This window comes from Mustelus asterias, chromosome 8 (genome assembly GCF_964213995.1).
Source record: "Mustelus asterias chromosome 8, sMusAst1.hap1.1, whole genome shotgun sequence".
In the NCBI taxonomy this organism is placed as follows: domain Eukaryota; kingdom Metazoa; phylum Chordata; class Chondrichthyes; order Carcharhiniformes; family Triakidae; genus Mustelus; species Mustelus asterias.
Window position 1 is genome coordinate 86443439 of NC_135808.1, and position 22363 is coordinate 86465801.

Here is a 22363-nt window from a genome sequence, read left to right on the forward strand (position 1 = left end):
ATATCCTGTCCATTAAAAGCAGGATAAATCCAACCTGACCAATTATTGCCCTATTTTACTCTCAATCATCAGCAAAATGATGAAAGGGGTCATCAATTGTTTATCAAGCAACACTTACTCAGAAACAACCTCCTCATTGACTTTCAGTTGAGTTTCCACTAGGTCCACTCATCTCCTGACCTCATTACAGTCTTAATCCAAACATGAGATGAGGCGCAAGTGACTTTCCTTGACATCAAGGTAATATCTGACCAAGTGTGGCACCAGGAGCCCTAGTAAAATTGGAGCTAGTGGGAATTGGGGGAAAATTCTCCACTGGTTGGAGTCATACCTAGTACAAATGAAGACAGTTGTGGTTTTTGCAGGTTAATCATCTCAGTCCCAGTACATCACTTCAGGAATTCCTCAGGATAGTGTTCAAGGCCCAAACATCTTCAGTAGTTTCATCAATGTCCTTCCCTTCATCATAAGGCCAGGGCCCTGCCACCGCTGCAAGCCAAATCTTCATTCACTGCAGCAAGACTGGAGAATCCCTGTGACGTGAACGGCCAGAGAATTCCGGCCCAGAAGTGGAGATGTTCGCTGTTGATCACACAGCGTTCTGTACCTTGCTTTTTGCGAACAGTGACTGGGACATGCTGTTTGATGCAATCCTCCAGTCTTTCATTTGCACAGCCTACATACCTAGCATAACACTGGCCTGAGGAATTCCTGCAGTGATGTACTGGGACTGAGATGATGAACCTGCAAAAACCACAACTGTCTTCATTTGTACTAGGTATGACTCCAACCAGTGGAGAATTTTCCCCCAATTCCCACTAGCTCCAATTTTACTAGGGCTCCTGGTGCCACACTTGGTCAGATATTACCTAGCATATCATGTACTACATTACTCATTTGATAGGCAGAATGCCTTCTTGGCTTGATGGCAGCATTCTGTTAGTGACAAATACCATTCATGTAGGTACGGCATAGTAACAGTGTGAAACTGCTAGCTTCTCCCGTTGCTCCAATGTTTGATATACCTTGCCCTACCAGGGTAATTCTGAAGAAGACTGGGCACTTTTCAACACCAAAAGTGACAGCCTTAGGTCCATTCATGAGTTTGCACACTATACGGTGCAAAATGATCTGATCAGGGTATCCATCCTGCAAGATGCTTTTGATGCGCCCTATTTCAGCATCAAGCTTGCATGGTGAGAAGTAGCTTGGGCTCTATTTACAAGGTTGTCGATAATGCCAATTTTATAATGTATGCAACTTTTAAGAATCCAAATGCATATAGACCAGTGAAAGTAGGCTTATGGTAGACCATAAGACGTAGGAGCAGAAGTAGACCATTTGGACCATCGAGTGTGTTCTGCCATTCAATGACTGTGGTCGACAACTCCATGGCAGATTTCTCAACTAACATGTCAAGAAAAGGGAGTTAATTCAACGGCTTCATTTGAAAGGTGAATTTGAGCACAGGATGGAGCCCATTAAGACATGTAATGAAATTATTACATGCAGCTGCAGATTTAAATATAGCAAACATACCATCCACATATTGGAAATATATAAGGGGTAGGAGGTTAGTGTTGTGTATTCACGCTGTTCCAGTTGGAGCAAGGGCACTTTAAGAGACCAATCATGTGACATCCTGATGTCATCATCGGCTGTTCATGCAGGCAAACAAGCAGTCTGTCCTAACAGCCTGTAGAGTAGACACCTTTCCAATAAAGCGCTTGTTTGTACCTTCGTGGTCTGCAAGCCTATTCTTTAAAAATACCACAAAGAAAACTGGCGGCAAGGTGGTTGATTCACACTCCTAACAATCAAAAAATTGCAGAAATCTGGTGGAAGAAAAGAAAAGTCGTTGGTACATGTTGCAAATATCCAGAAAGAGTTAGGTGCCATTCCATCAGAGAACCCAACAAAGATGTTTGGGAGAGCTGGGCCCACAGGGGAACACATGGCAACACCATCAATTTGGACATACATGGTGTTGTTAAAATTGAACTCCACTGCACGAATTGCCGAATTCATAAGTTCAATGAATACTGATCCACACAGTGGTTGTGTATGTCCAGCAAAGCTTTATACCTTTGTTTGGTAGTTTAAGCCAAAAACGTTTAATTGAGCTTTGCCTAGATTTGCATCTCCACTATTAAGAGTTTATGAACTTCGGTTAATGTCTATTCACTTGCTACAGGGAGTTATAAAGTTTTCCATTAGATTGGGAAATAGTTAATGTAACTCCTTTGTTCAAAAAAGGAGAGAAACCAAAAACAGGAAACTACAGGCCAGTTAGCCTAACATCTGTCATAAGGAAAATATTAGAAACTATTATTAAAGTGTACGGGGGTAATATATTGACATGGATAAAAGGTAGGTTTGATAACAGGAAACAGAGGGAAGGAATAAATTGATAATTTTCTATTTGACAAGATGTAACGAATGGAGTGATACAGGGATCAGTGTTGGGGCCTAAGGGCACAACCAAAAGTATGGTAGATAGATTCTTGATAAGGGGGGGGAGGGGGGGGTGAAACATTGTCGGAGTAGGCAGGCATATGGAGTTGAGGTTACAATCAGTTCAGCCATGATCTTACTAAATGGTGAAGCAAATTTAAGGCGCTGAGTGGCCTACTCCTAATTTATGTTTGTGTATATGTTCATATGCTTTCAGAGTTAGAGCTAAATTAGTTTAAAAGCATTCCGCGAGCCCTAAAATTCTGCATGATTATGGAGATGGATAGGGCTTAAGAAACTCCTTTGGTTTTAATTTATCTAACTTTTCCGCAGCAGGGTAAGAGGCTCCTTCCAAAAGGCTCCAGGTTGTTGGGCGTCAGAAAAGCTCTGGGAGCCTTTTAGTGCTGAGACTTACACAGTATGGACCTTGTTTGGTTTGCAGCTCACAGGGAAGCCCTGAAAAATGTTTGGCGCTGATTTCAATCTGTATGTTCTCCTGTACTTTATCAATGCTGTGTGTCAATAATTCTGCTAAATTCCCTCTTTATCTTTCAATTGATCAAGAGGATTTCCATGAGCGAATGTGTGTTTGTTTGGGATAGATGAAACAATTCACACAAAGATAGAGTTGCCATAGTATATTCAATACAGTTTCTTCCCAAGACTGCTGACTTTAATCTCATCTGAAGCAAACAGTGATAACATTAAAACTAAATACAATGAACAAAGAAAATTGCAGCACAGGAACAGGCCCTTAGGTCCTCCAAGCCTGCACCGACCATGCTGCCCCTCTGAACTAAAACCCCCTACCCTTCCGGGGACCATATCCCTCCATTCCCATCCTATTGCTGTATTTGTCCAGACGCCCCTTAAAAATCACTATCATATCTTCTTCCACTACCTCTCCTGGCAGCGAGTTCCAGGCACCCACCGCCCTCTGTATAAAAAACTTGCCTCGTACATCTCCTTTAAACCTTGCCCCTTGCATTTTAAACCTATGCCCCTAGTAATTGACTTTTCCACCCTGGGAAAAAGCTTCTGACTATCCACTCTGTCCTTGCCCCTCATAATTTTGTGGACATCTATTAGGTCGTCCTTCAACCTCCGTCGTTCCAGTGAGAATAAACCAAGTTTCTCCAACCTCTCCTCATAGCTAATGCCCTCCATACCGGGCAACATCCTGGTAAATGTTTTCTGTACCCTCTCCACAGCCTCCACATCCTTCTGGTAGTGCAGCGACCAGAATTTAACACTATATTCCAAGTGCAGCCCAACTATAAAGTTCTATAAAGCTGCAGTATGACTTGTCAATGCCCAGGCCGATGAAGGTAAGCATGCCGTATGCCTTCTTGACTACCTTCTCCACCTGCGTTGCCACTTTCAGTGACCTGTGTACCTGTACACCCAGATCCCTCTGCCCATCAATGCTCTTAAGGGTTCTGCCATTTACTGTATATTTCCCATCTATATTAGACCTTCCAAAATGCATTATCTCACATTTAGAACATAGAACATAGAAGAACTACAGCACAAACAGGCCCTTCGGCCCACAAGTTGTGCCGAACACATCCCTACCTTCTAGACCTACCTACAACCCTCCATCCTATTAAGCTCCATGTACTCATCCAGGAGTCTCTTAAAAGACCCTATTGAGTACGCCTCCACCACCACTGACGGCAGCCGATTCCACTCGCCCACCACCCTCTGTGTGAAAAACTTACCCCTAACATCTCCCCTGTACCTATCCCCCAGCACCCTAAACCTGTGTCCTCTCGTAGCAGACATTTCCACCCTGGGAAAAAGCCTCTGAGAGTCCACCCGATCTATGCCTCTCAACATCTTATACACCTCTATTAGGTCTCCTCTCATCCTTCGTCTCTCCAAGGAGAAAAGACCGAGCTCCCTCAGCCTATCCTCATAAGGCATGCCACTCAATCCAGGCAACGTCCTTGTAAATCTCCTCTGCACCCTTTCAATCTTTTCCACATCCTTCCTATAGTGAGGCGACCAGAACTGAGCACAGTACTCCAAGTGGGGTCTGACGAGGGTCTTATATAGCTGCATCATATTCCCCGGACTCCTAAACTCAATCCCTCGATTGATAAAGGCCAGCACACCATACGCCTTCTTAACCACCTCCTCCACCTGTGGGGCCGATTTTAGAGTCCTATGGACCCGGACCCCAAGGTCCTTCTGATCCTCTACAGTACTAAGAGTCTTTCCCTTTATATTGTACTCCTTCATCCCACTTGACCTACCAAAATGGACCACTACGCATTTATCTGGGTTGAAGTCCATCTGCCACTTGTCCGCCCAGTCTTGCATCCTATCTATGTCCCTCTGTAACTTCTGACATCCCTCCAGACTATCCACAACCCCACCAACCTTCGTGTCGTCGGCAAACTTACCAACCCATCCCTCCGCTTCCTCATCCAGGTCATTTATGAAAATGACAAACAGCAAGGGTCCCAGAACAGATCCCTGGGGCACACCACTGGTGACCGACCTCCATTTAGAAAAAGACCCATCTATACCCACTCTCTGCTCCTTTGGGCAAACACAGTAAGAAGTTTAACAACACCAGGTTAAAGTCCAACAGGTTTATTTGGTAGCAAAAGCCACACACTTCCTCAAAAAATTCAATCTTTTAAGTTAGTGAGACACGACCTCCCTTTCACAAAACCATATTGCCTCTCGCTAATATGTCCACTTATTTCAAAGTGGGAGTAAATCCTTTCTTGAAGAATCCTCTCCAATAATTTACTCAGATAAATTGCTTCTGTCACTTATTTATTTCTAAATATCAAATATCCTTTGGGCAAGCCAGTTCTGGATCCACAGGACAGCAGCCCCTTGGATCCCATGCCCTCTCACTTTTTCGAGAAGCCTTGCATGGGGGACCTTATCGAACGCCTTGCTAAAATCCATATAAACCACATCATTTGTCCGGATTAAACTCCATCTGTCATCTCTCTGCCCAAGTCTCCAACTGATCTATATTCTGCTGTATCCTCTGATAGTCCTCATCACTATCCGCAATTCCACCAACCTTTGTGTCGTCCGTAAACTTACTCATCAAACCACTTACATTTTCCTTCAAATCATTTATCTTTATTACACACAGCAATGATCCCAATACTGATCCATGAGGAATGCCACTAGTCACAGCCTTCCATTCAGAAACGCACACTGCTACCCTCTGTCTTCTATGACTGAGCCAACTCTGTACCCACCTTGCCAGCTCACCTTTGATCCTGTGCGACTTCACCTTCTGCACCAGTCTACCATGAGGGATCTTGTCAAAGGCCTTAGTGAAGTCCATGTAGACAACACCCATTGCCCTACCCTCATCGATCATCGTCGTCACTTCCTCAAAAAATTCAATCTTTTAAGTTAGTGAGACTTTCACAAAACCATATTGCCTCTCGCTAATATGTCCACTTATTTCAAAGTGGGAGTAAATCCTATCTCGAAGAATCCTCCCCAATAATTTACTCAGATAAATTGCTTCTGTCACTTATTTATTTCTAAATATCAAGGAGTATCTGCAGCAATAACTAATATCAAATATTGTTAATTCATATATATGTCAAATTCATACAACCTTTCCAAATTGACCAAAGTACCTGGCACCAACGTACAAGTTAAAAGTTCTTTTTCAAGCAGTTTATATGATGTGAAAAGAACAGATTACAAGTATTGTAGAGTAATACCAAGCTGAAGAAGTGCGACAAGATATTCTTAGGAAATATAATTAGTTATGTTACATAAATACTTCTAACATTATAGTTAATCATTATTACAATAATATAAGAAATAATGTTCAAAATAATGAATTTAACTTTTGTAAGATCACTTTTAGTTTTATCTTAATTTTTTTTTAAATCACTCAACTGGATCACAAATGTTAGTAGCTGCAGCAGCAGCTGGCTCTTCTGCTGAAGATTTGTAAGAATCACTGATCATCTGGCTAGCCAACGTGGCTGTAATGATGTCATCGAGTACAGCCAACTGTAAATGCCAAAGAAAACAAGATATCATTAACCACCGTGATATAAATGTAATTGAAGTCCTGAACAGTTAGAAAGGTTCAAAACTTCAAAATCCCCACAGCTGGATTATACTTATCTCAGATTGCTAAGAAAGGAACTATGAAATTTGTGAACGCTGATGCTTATTATTAGTGAATCAGTTGAATACCAGTGAGCTTTCTGCACCAACTGCGGGAGAAAACACCCATCCGGAATGAGACACAGCCAGAGTGAGTGTGGGTATCAGGAATTTGGAGCTGAGTCGGAATTGGATGCAGAGGGGAAAGTGGAGCTTCTTGCTTTTTCTCCCCTCGCTTTCCAACTTGTAAATTTTCAGAGAGTGGTCTTGCCCTGCTGCAGTAGTAGAGGACACAAGGGAAAGGGCTGATTCGCAAGTAGTTGGTAAGGTCAGGTAAAGTATTTAAAATGTTTATCACTTATAGTTTCAAAGGTCTTTTTTGTGGTTGATAGTTTGTAAGGGTATATTCAGTAATAACAAGGAGCAGGAAAGAAGGGCCTATGAGAATTGGATATAGTCTGATATTGGATAGGTCTGATATTAAAAGTTTAATTTATAGGGGGAAAGTCATGGTAGGAGAGCTCCATGCTGTGGTATGTGTGTCATGCTCCATGTGGGAAGTTGGGAGTCTTTCTAGTACCTGAGGCCAGCATGTGCAGGAAGTGTCTCCAGCTACAACTCCTGAAAGCCTGGGTTTGGGAGCTGGAGTGGCGGATAGGGACACTGGAGAATCCGTGAGGTGGCAAGTATCGTGGATAGCACATTTAGAGGGGTGGTCACAACATAGGCTAAGATTCCCCAGGCAGGAAGGGAATGGGTGACCACCAGGCAGAGCAAGAGGACGAGGTAGACAATGCCCCTGTGGCCATTCCCCTGAAAAACAGATACACTGCTTTTGGATACTATTGAGGGGAAAAGCCCCAACAGCCAATTTTATTGCACCATGGTTGGTTCTGCGCAGAGGGGAGGAGTAAAAGGTGTGACAGTGCAATAGTTATAGGGAATCCAATTGTAAGGGGAACAGATAGATGTTTCTGTGGCTGCAAACGAGACTTCAGGATAGTATGTTGCTTCCCTGGTGCTAGGGTCAGGATGTCTCGGAGCAGTTACAGCATATTTTGGAGTGGGAGGGTGAACAGCCAGTGGTTGTGGTATACATCAATACCAATGACATAAGTAAAGAAAGGGATGAGGTCGTACAAGCAGAATATAGGGAGTTGGGAAGAAAGTTGAGAAGTCGGACCTCGAAGATAGTGATCCCAGGATTACTACCAGTGCCATATGCTAGTCAGAGTAGAAATTGTCAGATATTTCGGATGAATATGTGACTGAAGCGATGGTGTGAGGGGGGAGGGTTTCAGATTCTTGGGGCACTGGGACTGGTTCTGGGGGAGGTGGGACCAGTACAAACTGGATGGGTTAGACCTGGACAAGACTGGGACTTATGTCTGAGGGAGACTATTTGCTGGAGTGTTTGGGGAGGGTTTAAACTACAATGACAGGGGAATGGCAACCTATGGAAGGAGTTAGAGAGGGGGAATCAAGGACAAAAACTAAGGACAGAAAGGGGAATAAGAAAAGTGATCAGCAGTGAAACAAAGAGCCAGATTCAAACAGGGCCTCAGTAAAGAATAGTGGGAATGGGCCCAATAATGTTAAAAAGATGAGCCTAAAGGCTTTGTGCCTCATTGAGTGGAGCATTCGCAATGAAGTGGATGAATTAATTGCACAAATGGATATAAACGGGTATGATATAGTTGGGATTATGGAGACATGGCTGCAGGGTGACCAGGGTTGGGTACTGAACATCCAGGGGTATTCAGTATTTAGGAAGGACAGACAAAAAGGTAAAGGAAGTGGAGTTTTATTGCTGGTAGAAGAGGAAATTAGCACCATACTGAAGAAGGATATTATATGGGTGGAGCTGAGAAACACCAAGGGCAAAAAAACATTGGGGGTCTATATGCAGCCCCTACTAAAGTGTAGTGGTGCTATTGGTAATGATATTAAATAGGAAATTAGAGATGCATATGATAAAGGAACATCTGTAATTATGGGTGATTTTAATCTGCATACAGAATAGGCAAATGAAGTTAGTCACAATACCATAGAGGAGGAATTCCTGGAGTGCCTATAGATGGAATTGTTTTCTGGACCAATACGTTGAGAAACCAACTAGAGAGCAGGCTATTCTAGACTGGATATTGTGTAATGAGAAGGGAATAATTGGCAATCTAGTTGTACAAGACTTCTTGGGAATGAGCGACCATAACATGATAGAATTTTTCATCAAGATGGAGAGAGACATAGTTGATTCTGAAACTAGGGTCCTGAAGGAAACTGCAATGATATGAGGCATGAGTTGGCAATGATAGATTGGGAAACATTACTTGAAGATATGATGGTGGATATGAAATGGCAAACATTTCACACATGGGTGAAATTGTTTATTCCTGTCGGTCACAAAAGTAAAAGTGGAAAGGTGGCCAAACCATGGCTTACAAGGAAATTAGATATAGTATTAAATCCAAGGGAGAGCCATACAAATTGGTCAAGAGAAACAACAGACTTGAGGATTGGGAGCAGTTTAGAATTCAGCAAAGGAGGAGGACCAAGGAACTGATTAAGAAGGGGAAAACAGAGTATGAGAGTAAGCTTGCGAGGAACTATATATGTTAGAAACAGGCGAATTTACAATGCAGAACAAAGAAACGGCTGGCCAACTGAATACATACTCTGGTTCTGTCTTCATAAAGGAAGACACAAATAAGATAGCAGGAAATGTCAGGGAACACATGGGAGTGTGAGTGGGAGGAACTGAAGGAGATCAGTATTAGTAGAGAAAACTGGAGGGAAAACTAGTAGGGGAAACTGATGGAACTGAAGGCTGATAGATCCCCAGGGACTGATAATTTACACCCCAGAGTACTTAAGGAAGTGGCCTGAGAAATAGTGGATGCATTGGTGGTCAACTTACAAGATTCTATAGATTCTTGTAAGTTCCTACAGATTGGAGGGTAGCTAATGTAAGCCCACTATTTAAAAAGGGAGGTAGAGAGAAAACAGGGACTTACAGACCAATAAGCCTGATGTCGATAATTGGGAAAATTCTTGAATCCATTATCAAAGATTTTACAGCAAAACACTTGGAAAACAGTGGCAGGATTGGGCAGAGTCATCACGGATTTATGACTAATCTACTGGAATTCTTCGAGGATGTAATTAGTAGAGTTGATGGTTGATTGGGGAGGGTGGGGTCAGTGGATGTGGTTTATTTAGACTTTCAGAAGTCTTTAGACAAAGCTCCACATAAGAGCTTAGCATGTAAAAATAAAGCACATGGGATTGGGGGCAGTGTATTGAGATGGATAGAAAACTGGTTGGCAGACAGGAAGCAAAGAGTAGGAATGAACGGATCTTTTTTCAAATGGCAGGCAGTGACTTGTGAGCACCGCATGGATCATTGCTGGGATCCCAGCTATCCACTATGTATATTAATGATTTAAATAAGGGAACTAAATGTAATATCTCCAAATTTGCAGATGGCACAAAGCTGGGTGGGAGAACGAGCTGTGAGGAGGACGCAGAGATCCTTCAGTGTGATTTGGACAAGTTGAAGGAGTGGGTAAATGATTGGCAGATGCAATATAACTTGGATAAATGTAAGGTTAGCCATTTTGGTAGCAAAAACAGGAAGGCAGATTACTATCTGAATGGCCATAAATTAGGAGAGGGAAATGTGCAACGAGACCTGGGTGTCCTCGTATACCAGTCACTGGAGGTAAGCATGCAGGTGCAGCAGATTTCAAAAAGGTAAATAGTATGCTGGCCTTCATAGCAAGAAGATTAGAGCAGAGATGTCTTGATGCAATTATACAGGGCCTTGGTGAGGGACATTACCAAGTCAGTGCAAGGATGCGGAATCATCAATATGTTAATGCCATTTGTTCTTTATATCCATGTGACAATTCAGATTACTACTTTCGCCTAGATTTATGTTTTGTTGTGAGAGTAAGGGTGAGATTTTGCCGAGTTCTAGGTGGCAAGAATTTTATTGGTGACAGCAGTCTCTCAGGGTATTGTCCAAGGCCCAACCACCTTCAGCTGCTTGTATACAGAAGGTGGATGGTTATTTTAGCCAATGAAAGGCATAGTTTGAGGGTCATCCTCCCAGGCTTCCAGCATTTTACCAGTTGCGGAAGAGCCACTTCGCTGTTGAGAAGGACAGCAGCTGCATGGAGGTTCCATGAGCTGAATTTTACAAGCCATCTGGGGGTGGGTAAACAGATGAGTGCTGCGCCATTGGCCATGATTTTATGAGTGGTGGTGGAGACATTAGGTAGGCTATGCACCAATGACCTAACTGAGGCCCTTACGTAGGCAATTAATGCCCAATAAGGGCCTCACCATGCCACTGCTCTGAGCATGTTGGACAGCACAATAAGAAGTCTCACAACACCAGATTAAAGTCCAACAGGTTTATTTGGTAGCACAAGCCACAAACTTGCGGAGCACTGCCCCTTCATCAGGTGAGTGGGAATTGTGTTCACAAACAGGGCATATATGGACACAAACTCAATTTACAAGATAATGGTTGGAATGCGAGTCTTCACAGGTAATCAAGTCTTAAAGGTACAGACAATGTGAGTGGAGAGAGGGTTAAGCACAGGTTAAAGAGATGTGTATTGTCTTCAGCCAGGATAGTTAGTGAGATTTTGCAAGTCCAGGCAAGTCATGGGAGTTACAGATAATCTCCAACCAGGACAGTTAGTGAGATTTTCTCTAGATTCTCCAAATAATAGATTTCTACTATCTGTAACTCCATTATTTGGAGAATCTAGAGAAAATCTCACTAACTGTCCTGGCTGGAGATTATCTGTAACTCCCACGACTTGCCTGGACTTGCAAAATCTCACTAACTATCCTGGCTGGAGACAATACACATCTCTTTAACCTGTGCTTAACCCTCTCTTCACTCACATTGTCTGCATCTTTAAGACTTGATTACGTGTGCACATCTTTATGTAAGAGAAAGATGTGCACAACACATAGAAACTAACAATATTGGGGATTAGTTAGAAGACAAAAATTTATGTGATGATGTTAAGTGCTGTGTCCAAAAGGTAACTTACAGAATTATCTTGGTGGAGCATATTATGGATCTCATATATGACGACCTCTCCATTGCTGTCACCAACGAGAATACAGTCTGTGTTTTCAGCAAAAAGTATAGTAGACAAACTTAACCCTTCATTAGCTGGGCAGATAATAACAGGATCCAATCTACCAAAGGATGCAATGGCAAAACGAGTACAAGAATGAATACTTTGATTATTTACTCTGGTAATTCTGCACTTAAAACTTGTAGATGAATTTTGCAATCTATTTTTACAAAATATGTCCGATCACATCTGTATTTCATGGATTTTTAATCACTGACCACCATCCCAATATTCAGATTAAGTTGAACAATCAGAAATGAAAGTGAGTGAAGTCTCTGTTCAATCTTTCCCAAATCTCAAAGCAAATGCTGAATCACACTTTAGGATGTGAGATTTAAAACCGTATAGAGCTTCATAAAGATAAGATGAACCTTGCTGTTATATTCACCTACTTAACAACAGCACTTACACTTCAGGATAACTGATGTTCCAAAAATATGAAAGGCATTACATAAATGTAACAATAAAGAAAGTTCAGGAAGACAGCATGACCATCTGTAAGAGCTAATTAGGATCCATTCCTCTGTTGCATCATACAGGTGTGAGCTGCCCATCCCAAATATGATTTGGAACGTCAGGCACCTTTTTGTCTTCACACAGTTTAGGAGCCCCACTGCCTTGCACTTATCACTATCCACTCACTATGATTGGCTCAAATTACTGCAGTAGATACTACTACTGGCAGCATTTTATTGACATCCAGCAACGCATGGGCTGAAAAATCGAGTTTAAATTCCAAAGGTTCCTCCCCAGTAAGAGCAATGGATCACAGCGTGATCAATGTACTCTCCTCCATGTGTAGTTTTAGGCCAGCGCTTTCCACGTGTCTTGATGCCCAGGTGGCAATTTAAGCTATTCCACCAGCAGACCTGTAGCAAAAAGAATCTTCCTCCATGTTACTCCCTCATATGACAGGTTCCCTTGGGATCAGGTGAGAACCTGATCACATTGTATAATGCTATCTACTACAGGTTGTTTATTCTCCAATTTCTTCCCTCCTCTCCTGAATGTGCTGAAACCTTTTGCTAGAATAGGGTTCCACTGATGCTTGCAGTTTTCCAGTACTTGACTGTAATGACTCAGGAAGCCCGACTGTAAAGGAACATAGTTTATTACACAATGCAAAGTAAAACCACTACCATGGTATATACACACACTAGTTCCTGCCTTGGACTACCCGTCAGTAAGCCCAGTTCTAGGCATGGGCGTGGAGGGATGCCAGTAGGGTCACCAAGTTCGGTATGAATGAATAGGAATGAGATAGAGAATCTGATGAACTGGTGCGGCGACAATAATCTCTCCCTCAATGTCAACAAAACAAAGGAGATTGTCATCGACTTCAGGAAGCGTAGTGGAGAACATGTCCCTGTCTACATCAATGAGGACGAAGTAGAAATGGTCGATAGCTTCAAGTTTTTAGGTGTCCAATCATCAACAATCTATCCTGGTCTCCCCATGCTGACACTATAATTAAGAAAGCCCACCAATGCCTCTATTTTCTCAGAAGACTAAGGAAATTTGGCATGTCAGCTATGACTCTCACCAACTTTTACCGATGCACCTTAGAAAGCATTCTTTCTGGTTGCATCACAGTTTGGTATGGCTCCTGCTCTGCCCAAGACCACAAGAACAAAAGGTCGTGGATGTAGCCCAATCCATCACGCAAACCAGCCTCCCATCCACTGGCTCTGTCTACACTTCCCACTGCCTCAGCAAAGCAGCCAGCATAATTAAGGATCCCATGCACCCCGGACATTCTCTCTTCCAGCTTCTTCCGTTGGGAAAAAGATACAAAAGTCTGAGGTCACGTACCAACCGACTCAAGAACAGTTTCTTCCCTGCTGCCATCTGACTTTTGAATGGACCTACCTCGCATTAAGTTGATCTTTCTCTACACCCTAGCTATGACTGTAACACTACATTCTGCACTCTCTCCTTTCCTATGAACAGTATGCCTTGTCCGTATAGTGCGCAAGAAACAATACTTTTCACTGTATACTAATACATGTGACAATAATAAATCAAATCAAAATACTGGGGCCAATCTTCTACATCTGCATCATAAGTTTCCAATTTCCCAAATAGCAGCATTTTCAATATTTCCCTGTCACTGTTTTAGTGGCTTCGTTGAAAGGCAAGACTGTCGGAAACTTTTCTTGTTCTCCGTCGCCAATGTAATGAGTCAGGATGACCGACTGAAAAGGAATATAGTTTATTACAGAATGCAAAGTAAAACTACTACCGTGGTGTACATACACCAGTCTCTACCTGGGACTGCAGTACAGTCATGGGCCTGCCTTATAAAAGGTTCAGGTAATAAGTTCCAGCTGGGTTGCCACTGCATACTACCAGGGGAACTCATACTCAACAATCCCTAAAGGGAGATCAATCAATGATTCCCCATGAACTTCGTGGAGGTTATCACATTCACTTAAGCAAAGGCTATTATGTGATCCTAGATAGTGAATATTAACAGTATTTTTGACGATGGCAGACATTACAGTCAAGTCCTTTAAACATGGACTGCTCATATGGAAGCTTCTAGAATTGCCGTTCTTCATTTAAAAATGGACACTGATTAACTGTTAAGATGGCAGCCAGAGAGTCAGGTTCAACTCAGTCTATCAAGCTTCAGGGAAGTTGTAAATTGAATCATAATGGATAGGAGATCTTCTCCTTGAATAAACATGCTGAGACAGCACTCCTTTGTGGAATTCACACCTGCATTGTTCAAAACTTACTTCAAAACACCAAGCCAATGGATAGCTGGACTTTATGTCTCCAGATTTGCAATGCAACAAAGGAAAGTTGATGAGGTCAGTTATCTACAAGTTTAATGTGAAAGACCACCATCTACTTGCTCTTGTATATCAATGCCTGTTAGCCATGAGTCTGAAACTGGTTATCTGATACTGAAATCCTTTTATTCCAAACCTCCGAAGAGACCTGATGGCAGTCTGCAGAGTAACACTCGCAAGGCAGCACCTACAGAGAAAGGCTATACCACCTTTGCCTTTTAAGAACCATCAGGCTGGGAGGTTTTTAAAAGCCTTCCACGCTCATTCCAAAGCTCCATGTTCATTTGTAAGGAAATTTGACCTGCTAATACAATAATTGCAAATGCATAACTTCACGACCCGCTGAACATCCTTATCTTCAAAGTAATCTGATGTCCTACCCGCTAGCCATTTGAATTTATCAGAACTACAATTTAAGAATGGGAAAATGTTTCCTGCTTCACTGGATTCACAATGATATGTGAACTGTTAACAATTCTTTGTGGTTAATACATGTCGAAGTGCACTCCATCTTTAATCTGCTGGTACTAATGGTGGTGGTAAAACGAATGGGGATTTAGAAATACAGACATATATCACTTTAAAAAAATCACACTAATTGCAGACAGAAAGTGGAATCATTGGGAGTATCAAATTATCTTTCTTCCCCTATCTGTACTAAAGGAATTATTTGGTCAAAAATGGCAATTCTGGCTGATTTAAACTATCTTCCTGCCTTCCCATGCCCCAATGTGCCCTAGTCAAATGGCAGCTAAGACTAATTGCAGAACTTCAAATGCTTTCTTGGGTGGGTTAATTAACTCAGCACAGACTAAATATCAAAACTAAGACCTTCTCGATGGGCTGTCTTTGTAAAGATACCAGAGGCCACCTTTATCAACTGAGAAACATATGTTTCCAAGATTAACAGCACAGCTCTTAATCAACAATATTTGAACAGGTAAGATAAATACTGACATGCTAACAGCAAGGTCCCAGATTTCCACTCTGTCCTCATTCACTGCTCCAAACACAGTGGCAGACTTTGGTGACCACATGATGTCATGCACAGCCTTTGTGATAGTCGAAGAAAAGCGGAGAACTGGTTTCAGGACTTCCTGACTCCATACATGAATGGACCAATCAGCAGAGCAGCTCAGAAAAGTTTCCAAAGAAAATGGTGACCATGCTACTTTATACACTGGGCCCTTGAATGGAAATATAAAAGAGATAATCTTACACATCATGAAAACTAGTTAATAAACTTGACATATTGATGTTGATTATTATTCTGAACATTCTATCCATTTTCCTCTTCAGGTTTATAAAAACATAATTCTAATCACTCTTCCTTCTTTCTCCACTCTCCATATTCAAATCAGGATTTATTATATAATTTTTAGCTCTAATTGTGTTGTTTCCAGGATTTAAAAAAATGCGCAGTTTCTTACTTCCCTGTCCTCTTTTCCTTTTATAATTTAAAGATTTCTAAATTTAAGACTGGTAATACCAACCAATCAATTCCTCTCTGCTACTTTTTCATCCTTGGTTGTTCCTGCATTACAGGCTTTGGCTCTTCACCCAGATTTCCCCTGAAAATAGGTCATATTTCATTTACTGAAATGAACTCTCAGTGAGTTATTCACAAGATGGCGCCGGAGCGAGGCGACTTCTTGCAAGCTGTGCTCGGCATACCTTCTAATTCAATCTTTTACTCTCGTTCTATGCTTCTAAAACTTAATTCTAATTCTTTTAAACTCTCTAATAATTCAATCTCTTACAGATTTGGCAATCCTTAGGACCCTGGAGACCTTTCTCTACACCCTAGCTATGACTGTAACATTACATTCTGCACTCTCTCCTTTCCTTCTCTATGAACGGTATACTTTGTATAGTGCGCAAGAAACAATACTTTTCACTGTATACTCATACATGTGACAATAATAAATCAAATCAAAGACAATGCTTCCTATGAACTATGATCAACAGTCCCATAACTTGACAACTCCAAGTGAGGTCTTCCTAATGTATCGCAATTCAGGTTTTTCTACATTTGAGGAAATGTACTTATGCGCAGTTTCCTTCTCTCTCAACTGAGAAACAGCACCAGTGAATTTAAGAAGAATTGAAGGAATGAAGAAGCTGTAATCTTTAAAAGTTGAATTTTCTTCTTATCCCCCTATTCCTGGAGGCAATAACTCCCATTAGGGCAAAGATAATTTTTTATACGTGAGCCTAGATAACAAGTGTCGGAGGCTTTTGACTGTGAGAGCATCACAGCTGAATCCAATCTAGTCCTTGCCTAATATCCACCTAGAGAGACTGATTGTAAAGCTTTACTGAACAACAATTAGGACATTATCCACGAAAATGTTTTTCTCATTTGCCTAGCAATGTTAAGATCATAGGAATCATAGAAACCCTACAGTGCAGAAACAGGCCATTCAGCCCATCGAGTCTGCACCGACCACAATCCCACCCAGGCCCTACCCCCATATCCCTACACATTCACCCGCTAATCCCTCTAACCTACACATCTCAGGACACTAAGGGGCAACTTTAGCATGGCCAATCAACCTAACCCGCACATCTTTGGACTGTGGGAGGAAACCGGAGCACACCCACACAGACACGAGGAGAATGTGCAAACTCCACACAGACAGTGACCCAAGCCGGGAATCGAACCCAGGACCCTGGAGCTGTGGAGCAGCAGTGCTAACCACTGTGCTACCGTGCCGCCCAATTGTAATGTTTCCTGGCTGAGCTTATAATCACATGTTGTGCTCTTAGCCCGAGACCCTCTTAATTTATATGGCCCAGTTGCTGGGAGCACAGGAGCATATACCCAATGAGCCATAGGATGATTTGCCTGTTGTTGTACTTATAATTTATTATATTGTCTTTTTGCATTATAGCTTTTTAGCATCGTTAACTAGAACATTGCTCATTGTTCTATCTAGTTTTTGATGCAGAACTAATCAATAGGAAATAGCTGTGGTAATTACTGCAATTGCACTTCACTTTGCGATGTAGCCATGATAACATTCAGAATCACAATCTGGCAATTAACAGCACTTCAGTTTCAGAAAAAACTAGAATTTGATATTCACAACTGATCTCCCTTTGCAACTCTGATGAGAGAACAGATAAAACTACATGGAAATAGCTTAAGTGACTGAAAATGGACATTTGCACCATTTTCCTTGGGGTTCTATCATCTTTTTAGGTGTTCTGGTGGGAGATTGATGAAATCCCTCTTTCTGTTTGTGGACAGCACAGTGGTTAGCACTGCTGCCTCACAGTACCAGGGACCCGGGTTCAATTCCAGCCTTGAGTGTCTGTGTGGAGTTTGCATGTTCTCCCTATGTTTGTGTAGGTTTCCTCTGGGTGCTCTGGTTTCCTCCTACAGTCCAAAGATGCGCAGGTTAAGTGGATTGGCCCTGTTAAATTGCCCCATTATGTCCAAGTAGGTTAGGTGAATTAGCCATGGTAAATACGTGGAGTTACACTGTTTGCGGGGGGGGGGGGGGGGGGGGGGGGGGGGGAGGTCCTTGGTAAGGTGCTCTTTTGGAGTGTTGGTGCAGACTTGATGGGCTGAATGGTCACCTTCTGCACTGGGATCCTGTGGGAAACCCTGCCATAAATTCATTGCTGCTGTTCATTTAGAAGTGGAATCTGGATATTATTGTCATTTACACAGAATTCCAAATTGACATAAACCATATGGCAAAAACCATGCAGTATTAATAACAGAGTATGAGTTTTAACAACACCAGGTTAAAGTTAATAAACCTGTTGGACTTTAACCTGGTGTTGTTAAAACTCTTACTGTGTTCACCCCAGTCCAACGTCGGCATCTCCACATCACGTATTAATAACAGAACAGAGATATCTGCAAAAGATTCTGCTGGCAATACTAGTGAATACAGTAAGAAGTTTAACAACACCAGGTTAAAGTCCAACAGGTTTATTTGGTAGCAAAAGCCACACAAGCTTTCGAGGCTCTGAGCCCCTTCTTCAGGTGAGTGGGAATTCTGTTCACAAACAGAACTTATAAAGACACAGACTCAATTTACATGAATAATGGTTGGAATGCGAATACTTACAACTAATCCAGTCTTTAAGAAACAAAACAATGGGAGTGGAGAGAGCATCAAGACAGGCTAAAAAGATGTGTATTGTCTCCAGACAAGACAGCCAGTGAAACTCTGCAGGTCCACGCAACTGTGGGAGTTACAAATAGTGTGACATAAACCCAATATCCCGGTTGAGGCCGTCCTTGTGTGTGCGGAACTTGGCTATCAGTTTCTGCTCAGCGACTCTGCGCTGTCGTGTGTCGCGAAGGCCGCCTTGGAGAACGCTTACCCGAATATCAGAGGCCGAATGCCCGTGACCGCTGAAGTGCTCCCCAACAGGAAGAGAACAGTCTTGCCTGGTGATTGTCGAGCGGTGTTCATTCATCCGTTGTCGCAGCGTCTGCATAGTTTCCCCAATGTACCATGCCTCGGGACATCCTTTCTTGCAGCGTATCAGGTAGACAACGTTGGCCGAGTTGCAAGAGTATGTACCGTGTACCTGGTGGATGGTGTTCTCACGTGAGATGATGGCATCTGTGTCGATGATCCGGCATGTCCCGAGGCATGGTACATTGGGGAAACTATGCAGACGCTGCGACAACGGATGAATGAACACCGCTCGACAATCACCAGGCAAGACTGTTCTCTTCCTGTTGGGGAGCACTTCAGCGGTCACGGGCATTCGGCCTCTGATATTCGGGTAAGCGTTCTCCAAGGCGGCCTTCGCGACACACGACAGCGCAGAGTCGCTGAGCAGAAACTGATAGCCAAGTTCCGCACACACAAGGACGGCCTCAACCGGGATATTGGGTTTATGTCACACTATTTGTAACTCCCACAGTTGCGTGGACCTGCAGAGTTTCACTGGCTGTCTTGTCTGGAGACAATACACATCTTTTTAGCCTGTCTTGATGCTCTCTCCACTCCCATTGTTTTGTTTCTTAAAGACTGGATTAGTTGTAAGTATTCGCATTCCAACCATTATTCATGTAAATTGAGTCTGTGTCTTTATAAGTTCTGTTTGTGAACAGAATTCCCACTCACCTGAAGAAGGGGCTCAGAGCCTCGAAAGCTTGTGTGGCTTTTGCTACCAAATAAACCTGTTGGACTTTAACCTGGTGTTGTTAAACTTCTTACTGTGTTTACCCCAGTCCAACGCCGGCATCTCCACATCATGAATACTAGTGAATAACAGCCTGTTTCCAGTTGGCTACTGTTGGTTTCAGCTATGCTCAGTTGCTGTTCTCCTACCCTAGTATGAGGCCACATTAAACCATCAGGCCTCATTGGAATGATGCTCGTACACTTCCTGCCTGTTCTGACTAAAGTTGGGTGTGATGGAATTGATTGCCTTCAGAATATAAAATCCGTCAGCCACCAGTCAGCATTCAGATAAATGTGACAGAAGGGAATTCCAGTTGTGGCTTTTTTAATTTTATTCCTTTCTCAGAGTTACAAAGCAGATGGGCAGAGTGGACAGGGCCCTTAATCCATCCCTTTGCTTGCTCCAAAATCAATTCAAATCAAACTAACTCCAAATCCATGGTCCCCATAAAAGGTACATACTAGAATGAAGCTGACAAGAACATGTATTACACCTGATCTGACACTTGATCCTACATTTGATCTTAGCCAAAAGGCCGAATTCCAGCTGAATGTTGTGGTGGTGGGGGTTGGTCTGGGAGTATATTACCTAAACTTTTTTTTTGAGATACAAAGCATAGCACCTCCTGCCACCTTTTTTGGGTTAGCACGGTAAGTAGAGCTGGGACCACGTTAACAGTGTTTAAGGAGAGGGAAATGTGCAACAAGACCTGGGTGTCTGCATACACTAATCACAGCAGGCAGTAAAAAAGGCAAACGGTATGTTGGCCTCCAAAACGAGAGGATTTGAGTTCAGAAGCAGGGATGTTTTGATGCAATTATACAGGGCCTTGGTGAGACCACACCTAGAATATTGTGTGCAGTTTTGGTCTCCTAATCTGAGCAAGGATGTTCTTGCTCTAGAGAGTGCAGAGAAGGTTTACCAGACTGATCCCTGGGATGGCAGGACTGACGTATGAGGAGAGATTGAGTCAGTTAGGATTATATTTGCTAGAGTTCAGAAGAATGAGGGAGGGATCTCATAGAAACCTATAAAATTCTAACAGGACTAGACATGGTAGATGCAAGAAAGATGTTCCTAATGGTGGGGTTGTCCAAGACCTTTTAGGACAGAGGAGAAATTTCTTCACTCAGAGAGTGGTCAAAACATTGTATGTTTCCAAGTAGTTAGATATAGCAGTTAAGGTGAAAGGAAGCAAAGGATATTAGGTGAAGGCAGGATCAGGCTATTGAGTTGAATGATTAGCCATGACCATAATGAATGGCCGAGCAAGGTTGAATGGCTGAATGGCCTCCTCCTGCACCAATTTTCTATGTTTCTATCTCTTTATTAATTAAATCATTAGTAGAGCTAAGTTGAAGTTTGTATTTCAAATATCACATACCTTGTGGACTCCATAGGTTTCTAGGAACTGTTCATTATAGGAGCATGAACATTTATGAATATAACCCTCTTCTGTGCCAGCCAGGTAAATATAAGATTCCTGCCATGAATCAAATCATCAAGTTCAAGAGTCACATAATGAAGTGAAATACAATTTACAGAGCTATATGTTGCATAACTAACCTAGCAAAATTGGGTTAACATTAAAGAATTTTTGATGCAGTGCTAATTTTTATCCTTTAACTTTTCTCTGTAGGCCATGCAAAATCTATGTTTGAGAGGTTGAACAGGTAGCTTGCTGTAATCAGATCTCTGCAAAGTTGTCAAAAGCAGATATCACAAGCTTGAAATGGCACTTTCCTTCCTTGCAAGGAATCACTTAGCCTCTGCTCAGAAGCCCCCCCCCCCCGCCCCGCCCCATGTAAGGAAAAGATAGGTAGATACTCAAGAGTGTGAAGAGATTCCTTGGCATCTGAGGTCTGCAATCTTTCACCATTTAGATAATATGCTTTTTTTATTCATCTTGCCAAAATGGGCAGTTTCACATTTTCCCACATTATATTCCAGTTGCCAGTTCTTTGCCCACTCACGTAAAGTATCCATTTTTTTTGGAACCTCCTTATGTTTTCTTCACTACTTACTTTCCTATCTGTGTCATCGGGAAATTTGGAAACCATCCCTTTGATTCCTTCATCCAAGTCATTTCTATAAATTGTAAACAGTTGAGGTCCCAGCACTGATCCGTTGACACCCGCCCATGAAGCAAAAGCACTGCCAGCCCAAACATCAGAGAAACAAATACCTTCAGAAATTATTATGGGGAGATGGAGGTCATGTGACTGAAATACAGCCCAGGAATAGTGAATTTTCCATTGCGCAAAAACCATCAAGTTTTGGAAGAAACAGATTATGAATTAAAAGTTACTGAAATTGCAGTTACACAGGCTTCAGCTCCACTCCCGGAATCTAACTGAACCTGGAAAAAGCCACTAAACCAGCCAAGGACTCAAACTGTAAACCCTCAAATTATATTTTAATTTTCATCATTGAACTAGCTAAGAAGGTAACTGCCCACAGAATAACTTGTAAATTTTACATGCTTGTGTATGTGACTGTGGGTCACAAAAGTTCGAGAAGTGCGGATTTATCTTTAATATTTTGCTATCTCTATCATCTTTAATTCAAATAAAATAAACCCTTTTTGTTTTGAACCTCAAGAAAGCCTGTCAGACTTGTTTTTGTAATCAGTACGTAAATGGTTAAACACAGACACTGAGCAAAACTTTTTTTACTAAA

General features: G+C 42.2%; 1 protein-coding gene across 1 annotated transcript in view; it reads right to left on the reverse strand.

Annotated features, from left to right (window-relative positions):
* dnai4 (dynein axonemal intermediate chain 4) overlaps positions 1-22363 on the reverse strand; it is a 99142-nt gene that overhangs the window by 4223 nt on the left and 72556 nt on the right. The window contains exons 12-15 of the mRNA XM_078219373.1: positions 21069-21167; positions 15482-15711; positions 11637-11787; positions 6349-6465 (exon numbers count right to left, since the gene is read on the reverse strand). Coding sequence (XP_078075499.1) covers positions 6349-6465; positions 11637-11787; positions 15482-15711; positions 21069-21167 — 597 coding nt within the window. The remainder of the gene's footprint in view (positions 1-6348; positions 6466-11636; positions 11788-15481; positions 15712-21068; positions 21168-22363) is intronic.